At 44.4% G+C, this 10,000-nt stretch overlaps 3 protein-coding genes across 3 annotated transcripts in view; 2 read left to right on the top strand and 1 right to left on the bottom strand.

Moving 5' to 3' along the window:
* LOC310809905 (protein kinase C alpha type-like) overlaps positions 1-8,573 on the bottom strand; it is a gene marked incomplete at both ends in the record, with an annotated part of 125,921 nt that extends 117,348 nt beyond the window's left edge. Inside the window, 2 exons of the mRNA XM_083677425.1 lie at positions 6,936-6,967; positions 8,410-8,573. Coding sequence (XP_083533551.1) covers positions 6,936-6,967; positions 8,410-8,573 — 196 coding nt within the window. The remainder of the gene's footprint in view (positions 1-6,935; positions 6,968-8,409) is intronic.
* On the top strand, positions 3,191-5,743 carry LOC310809221 (uncharacterized protein; the record flags this gene model as incomplete). Its single annotated transcript, XM_083676415.1, has 2 exons — positions 3,191-4,158; positions 5,623-5,743. 2 exons carry the CDS (start codon positions 3,191-3,193, stop codon positions 5,630-5,632), a joined length of 978 nt encoding a protein of 325 aa, XP_083532541.1. The 3' UTR covers positions 5,633-5,743.
* Positions 8,574-9,724: 1,151 nt separating the features above from the next.
* LOC310809907 (centrosomal protein of 112 kDa-like) overlaps positions 9,725-10,000 on the top strand; it is a gene marked incomplete at its 3' end in the record, with an annotated part of 11,695 nt that continues 11,419 nt past the window's right edge. The window contains exon 1 of the mRNA XM_083677428.1: positions 9,725-9,791. The remainder of the gene's footprint in view (positions 9,792-10,000) is intronic.

Here is a 10,000-nt window from a genome sequence, read left to right on the forward strand (position 1 = left end):
TCCGTCTGTTCCACCCCTCTGTCGCTCTGTTTTTCCTCTCTGTTCGTTCTCTCCATCGCTGTTTGTATCCATGTCCTTCTCTTCCTCCTTTGCTCTGCCTCTCTCGGCCCGTTACATCTGTGCTGCACTCTCCTCTCTTTCACTTCACCTGCCCTTCACCCTTCACTGTCACCCTCTCACTCCTTCTCTCACTCCTTCTCTCACTCCTTCTCTCACTCTTTCTCTCACTCCTTCTCTCACTCCTTCTCTCACTCTTTCTCTCACTCCTTCTCTCACTCCTTCTCTCATTCCTTCTCTCACTCCTTCTCTCACTCTTTCTCTCACTCTTTCTCTCACTCCTTCTCTCATTCCTTCTCTCATTCCTTCTCTCATTCCTTCTCTCACACCTTCTCTCACTCCTCCCATGTCGTCATCCATCGGTTGCTCCTCCGTTGAGCGTTTGTTTGAGCCTGCCTGGAGTGGCCAGACTAGTCCCTTGGCTCCATTGTGCCAGGCAAACTCAATCAAGCACAGCTGAGTGTTTGAAATTATTTCCATCGCTATTTAGACCCAGCAGGTCTGCTCTCTCCCTCTCTCTCTCTCTCTCTCTCTCTTACCCTCTCTCTCTCTCTCTTACCCTCTCTCTCTCTCTCTCTCTCTCTCTCTCTCTCTCTCTCTCCCTCTCTCTCTCTCTCTCTCCCTCTCTCTCCCTCTCTCTCTCTCTCTCTCTCTCTCTCTCTCTCTCTCTCCCTCCTTCCCCTTCACCTCTATGTCGTCCTACTCACAGCCACAGTATCAGGTGACATGAGAGAAACGCTACACGGGGAGCTGAGGTGATAACAGGGTGTGGGTTTCAGGGGTACTCTGGAGGCCGGCTCACGGCCACCGCTACACTGACTGACTGACTGACTGCTATTGAGAGTCCCGTTGAAGGCGTGTACAGTACAGCATTAATCTGCCTCTATTGTGCCGGGCCATTCAAACACGTTATCAAAAACATAGAATAACAAGGTCACTTAAGGCTAATCTGTTGATACTGACAGCGTTGTGGCAAGATGCCCTTATTTACAGGTATGTTGAAATATTGCAGTTTCAAGTTTAAACAGAACATGATTTTTAGGGTACTAGATGCTGTATATAGTTATTGTCAAAGAAGCATTTACATTTTACATTGATGGCATTTGGCAGACGCCTTTATCCAAAGCGACTTACAACAAATACATTTGTTTAAGTAAGTGAATCATCTATCCATCAGTCATCATAAGACAAAGTAATCATTGCTCGGACCAGGGTTAGGGGTTAGGGGTTAGATGTTAGGGCCATAGGCAGTCACAATGCTAGAAGTAGAATTTTTATTTTATTTTTTTTATTAACAGGAGAGAAGCTTGTACCGGGCGGTAGTGGGGGTGAAGAGGTCGTTGTGAAGAAGCGGATTGAGCAAACAATATTTAAACGTCGATTTAAATTTCGTTTGAGAATCTAGCCATTTTTAACATGTCACACTGTATAAAGCGCGGTCGTATTTCAGAGGCACAAACTTTATGCAGATCTGTGCAGATTATCAAGCGACATGGATGTGACATGACAATCTGATAATCTGCGCAGATCATCGTGTGCATCCGGAACGTACGCCCTATGGTTTAGTTTGATGTGATAGGAAGGAACTTGATGAGCCAGGGCCATGTTCAGATAGGCACGTTGTTGTGCATCGTTTTTAATTAAATGGAAACAGTGCTGTTTTGAACGACTAATTAAGGAACGATAGGGAAGATGGGAGCTGACAGGGCGCATACGGCACTGTGAATTTGGGCAGGCTGTCACACCGTGCCGCGCCTAACCGAACCGAACCGAACCGAAATCAAAACACGCCTCAAAGGAAAGTCGAAGAACATTGTTCGCCCTTGTGAGAGAATTTGTCCTTCAGAATGTGCTGTCACTAACCGTTTCAAAACATCTATCTGAACGCACACCAAGTCGTCGGATCCTCTATCAGATAAGAAATTCGCAATCTTCTGTCTGTGTGTTTTGGTCACTGATTTGGTTTGCTAACAGCTGTGTCTAATTGGCCTAATTAAGCCTAAAAGAGCCAAAGGGCCAACATAAGGACAGACCAGCTCTCTGTCTTTAGCAGGAACTTCTGCAGTCTGCCAGTGCCGCAGGGATTCCTCTGGGCTGCTGTTCTTGAGCTGATAACGATGGCTGCTGGACTCTGTTTCAGGTGAGTCGCATTGGCTTCAAGTTGTATTTTGTATTGTTGAAGGTAGCTAAGGTAGTCAGTTTATAACACTACCTTGTTTTGCAGGGTGTCTTCAATTTGTTTTCTGCTTTTTGGAGGCAGTACATGTTTCCCTGCCCAGAAAGGTAAGATTTATTTAACATGTGCTCTTTGAAAATGTAATTCATGCTGGTCTACTGTTGGGGTCTGTTGAATGTCATTTGAGGAAGTAAATTAATAATGTGCTTTCAATGATTGAGAATGGGGCATTTTTCAATCAACTAATAATGAGATGCTTTTTACATAACTTAAGAGATGGTTCTCTATTTTACCTCAGTCAGATGTTTCTATACCTTGACAATAGTCAATAAGACCTAACTTTAGCCACTGCTAACAGAGTAAACTATGGGAACAATTAGAAAGATAAACATTTTGTGGCCAAAGCACCTCAAAGTAACATCCAACCAAGTCAGTTAATTTGAGGTGATTTGGCCCCAAATGTTTAGGGGACCACTAAAAAGCTATCACTCCTGCTGTTTTCTTTGTTTGTTAGACTAAGTTATTCCTTAACTTGTAAATTCCAATGACTTTCTGAATTTAAAGTGAATTGACCCCAACCATGTTTACCAGGTCTAATTTAATATTTTCATGTACCTTTTAGGATCTTCTAGAGACTATAGTGTTGGACTTGCCCCTTATGAAGATGTGGCTGATGGGTATATCTCTTATGGAGATCCATCCAATCATTTAGACTCTGAAATGGCTTTTTCCAATGTCCCAGATATGCCTTACAAACCCAGTGTCCCTGTTGTGGAAAGCCATCAGAACCTGGTCCAGCCTGGTTCTGTAACTTCAGACAGTTTTGGTCCTTACTTCCCAAGTTTCTCCTCTGTTCTGGATGAACAAGCTGTTCCTTACAGCAATGGTGGCTTTCTGAGTGCAGAGAGGGTCAGCCCCCTGTCTTCCCAGTCAAGTGCCTACCAGCCAGCTCCTGGGATGAACACTCCATACAACCTGGACCAGCAGCAACTCCCCAGCAGCCAGGAGTATCAAGAGATGGCCTATTGGCCCAGTGTGTCTATGGAAGAAAGGCCTCAGAATGGCAACGCACAGGACTGGGCGTTCGCTAAGTCTGACCCACCCACTGCTTATCCCCAGTCTACCAGCTATCAGCCAGCTCCTGCGATGGACACTCCATACAACCTGGACCAGCAGCAACTCCCCAGCAGCCAGGAGTATCAAGAGATGGCCTATTGGCCCAGTGTGTCTATGGAAGAAAGGCCTCAGAATGGCAACGCACAGGACTGGGTGTTCGCTAAGTCTGACCCACCCACTGCTTATCCCCAGTCTACCAGCTATCAGCCAGCTCCTGGGATGAACACTCCATACAACCTGGACCAGCAGCAACTCCCCAGCAGCCAGGAGTATCAAGAGATGGCCTATTGGCCCAGTGTGTCTATGGAAGAAAGGCCTCAGAATGGCAACGCACAGGACTGGGTGTTCGCTAAGTCTGACCCACCCACTGCTTATCCCCAGTCTACCAGCTATCAGCCAGCTCCTGGGATGGACACTCCATACAACCTGGACCAGCGGCAACCTGGACCAGCAGACACTCCATCTCCCGCTGCTATTGTTCTTGCTAAAATTGGCCTGATGAGGCACAGACTAGTCCCCAGCAACCAGGCGTATCTAGGGATGACTTACAGACCCAGTGGCTTTGGTTCTACTCAGGGAGGTGGCGGCTACGTCGGCCCTGCCGTCATTCCTCAGACCAGCAATATGGTTCGATCTCGCAACCGTTATGAGCAAAGCAGAGTGACCGTCTCCCAGAGCCTTAAGTCCCCGGGAGACTCGTCTCAGCCCTCTGTCCATGTTGGTTCCAGGGGTGGTGCTAGTGTCAGTAGATCGGTGTCTACTCTCTCCATCCCAGGCTCTGGATCCCAGGGTGTGAAGCGCCCTCTGAGGTAATGGCATATTTCGACGATGTTAAAGTAGAATTTTACTCTTGATGTGTTTCTCATCAGCCCACTGTTATGGCCCCAAAATATAATTACATTGTGCATACAAACTTCAGATATCCTGCTTGTGAGCTCAGATTTAGTGTCCTTTTAAGTATTGGGACAGGGAAGCATTTTTTTTCTCCCTTTTTGCTGTATACTCGAAGTTTGGATTTGAACTTTTATTGGTTTTACCGTTTAGAAATTACCACACTTCTTATACACGGTGCCGCCTCATTTCATGGCACCAAAATAGTTATGGCAGATTAATATTATGCCCAAGTTAAGTACTGGTTAGCACCCAATAGCCGCTGGTTCTTCTCTGCTTATGCTTTGCCAGTCCTGTACTGCCGCCAGCTTCAGTTTGTTTTACGACTTTTGCCTAAAATCGTGTCTTCAGGAAATGAAATGCGTGTTCAGTTGGATTTAAATCTGAAGACTGATGTGGCCAGTGAACAACTTTCCACTTCTTGGCTCTGAAACTCCCTAGTTGCTGTGGCAGTATGTTTGGAGTCATTGTCTTACTGTATGACGAAGATCTGTCCAGAGCTTGGAGGCATTTGCTTGTACTCGAGCAGACAGTTTCTGTACAATGTCAGCAGTTGCATAACTAAAAGTTCTAGTGGCAGTCCTATACTCAAACCATAACACCCCCTCCACCAAACTTTCCTCTTGCAACCATTACAGTATTCTGGTAGATGATGTTTCTCTTCTGTCCATAGTTCTAGAACTCTGCAGGCTTCTTAGTGTGCTGTGCAGCCTCTGTAGTTTGGCTGGAGAAGTCTTCTGCGGATGGTAGTCTCTGAAACTTTCACCTCATGGAAAGTGTTCCTGATCTGTCAGACAAATTGTTTTTGGGATTTTTTCTTTTGCTGAGCATTTCAGTCATCTACTGTGAAGGCATAGCGCATATAATTCAAGCAGTCTTTGGCCTATCAGGCAGTTTGCGTTTACTGAGCCAGTGCTTTCTTTTTAATGATTTTCTAAACTGTGGATTTTGGGAAGCCTGAGGTTTTAGCTATGTTTCTTTATTTCTCAGCCTTTGGTCCTCATGTTGACCCCAATAGGCAAACACCTAGAATCAAGACTAGACATTGACAGCTCTTATGCCTGCACAAATGTGACGGAACATACCTGACTAACCAGACACATCTGTCATGTCAATTGTCCCAATACTTACGGTTGGTGTTTTCTTTTTTCTTTTTTTTTTAATCCAACTTTTGCAGTGTAGTCAAAAGAGGGGGGGAATGCTGTACTTCCTGGTAGTCTCATAGGGGTGTTTTGTCTCAAAACACATGGGACTATTCCAGGGAAGATCTAAGCTTGCTATTAGCAAATAATCTTAAATGTTTTGGGCCCATGTCAATGAGAAATGTACAAAGGCATCTACTGCTCTAACTGGTATGGTTTGTATGTGTCTTCTCTCAACAGAAGATGGTGATTGGACAGGACTATCTTGGTTTGGTTAAGAAGGCATGTCTTGAAACCAGAGCCGCACAGAATATTTTGCTGTTTGGCGCAAACTGATTTTTCTGCCTGCAATAAGATCCGGTCCTGCCTTTTTGCATAAGGATTGTCCCCTTGCCTGCAGCTGTATTCTGACACGACCGAAGCCTAATAAATTATTTTGATTCAATCAAGTGTTGACTTGTATTCCTGCCCTGTGTTCTGATGGAGGTCCACAGATTTACATTCCGTATGAAGTTGTGGGTTACACCTCGTTGGGATTTATATGCACTTCCGAGTCACTCAAACATGCAAGGATTTTAATTCGGAAATTTGAAATGGAGGTATTGCTGCCTTCTTTATTGAACAAGCGGGACAGTTCCAGATACATATTATTTGATGTTACGCAATGTAAAGTGGCACTTACATTAAATAAACATTCTTGATCCAAAGAGGTTTACACTGTACTTGTACTCTTCAGGTACCGAGTTTTTCTGAGGGTAGCGTTGCTGAGTGAGAATCCCACACGAAGTGTAAAACATGAGCTATGGGAGATGCCAACGACTCATAAGAAAGCTCAAGTCTCAACAACGTAATGAGATGGAAAATGATAATGACTGGCCTTGCTCTGGCTCATGTTCAGAACAGACGTTACATAAAATATTCAAGTAAGGGCGAATAAGTCGAGGGAGAACGGCGTCTCCCTCCACCCAGCGAGCAGACACTTGTCAGTGTCACCTCGCTGCTCTGCGGACACAAAGTCAACCGGTTTTAAACACCGAGCCTCTTGTGCTACACATACACATTGAGACTGAGCTCTGGGAAGCACTTCAACGCTTCAAGGGTTCAGAAGCTTTCACTTCGAGTGTGTATCCTTGCTCTGGAATAAATGGCCGTCACCTCACTCTGACGGAGCTTTGAGACGTGCAGCGATCGATATTCTCTTCACTCCTCATGAATCACACACACTGTCAGGTGAGCGTCTGAGGACAGCCGTCTTGACTTACGGAGGTAGGTGCGTCCTCATAGGCACTCTACAGCTGAAGGAGGGTCCTGAGCGGTTGTACAGTTTATTAAGAAGCGCTAAGCGGCCCGTACACATCTGGTGTGAGTTGTTTCTGCTGTTAGAGCTAGCCTGCTGCGCATAGCCTACTGTTGGAAACACATCACACAGTGAACATTGAACTCTGGTTCCCGAACCCACCGTTATGCAGCATCAAATGGAGATGGAAGAGAGAACTCCTCAGCAACATCCACAACTGCACACACACACACACACACACACACAGTTGTATTACCTTGGCACTGAAATCCTTGCTTTCCAAATCCCCTGTAAAAAAGGGTGAGAGGGAGTCAGTGACATTCGTGGCATAGATAGTGGCCATAGCTGTACTGTATAATGACCCCCCCACACACATCACCCCCCTCAAACCCTCTCCTGTCACTGCCTCCACAATTCCACAGTACATTTACATTTACATTTAGCAGACGCCTTTATTCAAAGCGACACACAGCAAATACATTTGTTTAAGTAAGTGAATCATCTATCCATCAGTCATCATAAGATAAAGTAATCAATGCTTGGACCAGGGGCCATAGGCAGTCACAATGCTAGAAGCATTTTTTTTTTTGATTGAATCAAAATACTAGGTATACCTCCATGCCAGCAAAAATGCCTGTTTACTGTTATGTTGAGAGAAACTGACATTCACATATTTTTTTAACTTCTAACACAATGAGGGATCTATTTTTTCCCCCCAAACAAATGGAAAAGGTCTCATATATATTTGGAATCTAATTTCCCTGGGGAGGAGGTAGCTCCAATACAGCACAGTAACAAAGTGTAACTTGATATTCAGCTGTTTCTAAAGCTACTAGTGCGCTTATTTTAACTGTATGTATTTAACCGACTGAATGTTTACTCCACTGTAAAATAGGCAACGTGTGACACATCACCACTATCATCTCAAATCATCTTAATTCGATTTAATTGTAAAGGTCAAATATTACGGTCTTTTATTGCTTAGAAAAACACAAATTCTCTATTTTTTCCTTTTTGTATATGTCTAGGACTAATTCCAAATAAACATAGGGCTTACAAAATGGATGTATTTACTTTAAGTCAAATACGAGAGAGAGAGAGATCGGGTAGGAGGGAGAGGGAGAGAGAGAGAGAGAGAGAGAGAGCGAGAGAGAGAGAGAGAGAGAGAGAGAGAGCGAGGGAGAGAGAGAGAGAGAGAGAGAGGGGGGGGGGGGGGGGGTAGACCGAGCTCTGAGTTTCCAATCTGCGCGCAGAACGTTGTTTGAGGCCGAGCGCGTTTCGTGAGAAAGACGAGGCTGTGAACTTCTAACCTGATTCTCACCCTCTGAATTAGCGATCAAGACGATTCTTTACACACGTCAACCACGTGTAATGCATGTAACACTAGCAACTACCAGGCCAAGCCTACAATCCAATGTCGAGCACACGCCTGAATTACTTTTATATTATTTATTCTGATGAACATAAATTATATAGGCGGCATTAGGCATTACCAAGGAATGATATCGTAAACAGAATCACTCCAGTGAATACATAACTGTGTATACACGCTATAGCTTATTACTACAGTGCATTTCTCAAACAATAACACTCTTGATAGGGTATTTATAGTATAGCACACGGGTATAAACGAATACACACAGAAACATTCAAACGAAGGCTGATCCAGGCAATGACAGACAACTTTTCTCTCTCCTCACATTACAGCAAGGTGCGCAAGTGATGCTTACCAAATAAAGTCTGTGCAATGACTGCAGAAGGTCGGTTGCTTGAAAAACCTGGCAGTAAATTTATGGTTCTTTATTTCATGGACGTTTTTCTGCCGCAAAGCACCTTTGCGGGCGAATCGGTTCCCGATCGCAGCTGAATCGTTATAATGTAAAAGATCAGCCATAGCAGAAAAAAGTGCAGGGTCCTATCTCTTTTAAATTCCAAGATGCGTTACTTCTGTTTCCTCACGTCCACGACCACTACGAATGCGAGAGAGCCACTGGACAGCGGGTTTCCCTTTAGCTGGTGACTCCCTCCCTCTCTCTCTCTCTCTCTCTCTCCCTCTCCCTCTCTCTCTCTCTCTCTCTCTCTCTCTCGTTCTAATTCAAAGTGACGTCAATGGTACCCCAGAGTTGAGAGCTGCATCCACGGTAACCTACTGTAGTTCATCCGTGGGAAACTGGAAGTCAGCTACGCCACCATGTGGATAAAATAGGCTACTTTAGAACCAATGTGATGTGATCTCCATGATTGTTCTGTTTTGCGTAATTGCATCTTGGATTTGGATATTTGGATATTGTATGTTTTTGACTGTGACTCATGACTGCAAGCCAAGTCTCTCGTTCAAACACAAATGATACACGTCTATTTGAATGAATAGGCATAATGGACGTTCCATAGGCCCACTGGCATGTGGGGCTCACAAACAAGCTCCCTGCCTTACACTGACTCTGGGACTTCCACCCCCCCCCCCCCCCACACACACACACACACACCATACCCTGTCACACACACTCACACACACAATGCACTGACAGTGTAATTTAGAATTATTTAAAATGTTTGTAATTTATAGTGTACATGCCCCATACCCATTTCACAACCTCTAGCCTCGCTGCCACTTAGCCTATAAAATGTATTGTTTTGTTGTTCTATTTTGTAAATGTGTTATTGCTTTTTTGTTCATATTTGCTTATATATTGTTGTTTTTTTATATTGTTTTTTTTTTTATGTCCGATGCACCAACTTCACCAAGTCAATTTCCTGTATGTGCAAATATACTTGGCCAAATAAAATAATTCTGATTCTGATTCTGATTCTGATTCTGATTCTCAAAGACCCTGATTGCTTAAGGAAGAATCAAATAAAGAACATACATTTCACATTCATCCAATCAAGCCTTTTTTTTGCCACAGAATGAACACTTGCTATTACCTATATTATATATTATGCAACTCCTGGTTGATCAGTGACTCCAGCGTCCTCACCGCGCCGCCACGTTTGATTGACGGTTTCTATGACAACGCCGACGCTCCGCTGTGTTTGCGGAGAACGGATGTGACGCGCCGTGTGAAGCCGAAGTTTGAACCGTTCAGAAGAGCTCAATCAGTGCAGTTTTCAGGTACTAACTCCTTAACTGTCCGTTAACCACCTCCGCATAGCTTGAATTAGGTGTGTCATGTCGTGTCTTGATATCTCTGGGTTTACTACGTTGGCTAGGTCATAAGAATTCCGTCAAATTAGCAACAAAAGTGTGATATTGCTAGTCAGCCACAGTCAGTTGGTGCTACTTCGTTAGACAGCGACGTGTTGGTGGCTAGCTGGCTGTGC

Source organism: Argentina silus (assembly GCF_951799395.1).
Source record: "Argentina silus genome assembly, chromosome: 9".
In the NCBI taxonomy this organism is placed as follows: Eukaryota; Metazoa; Chordata; class Actinopteri; order Argentiniformes; family Argentinidae; genus Argentina; species Argentina silus.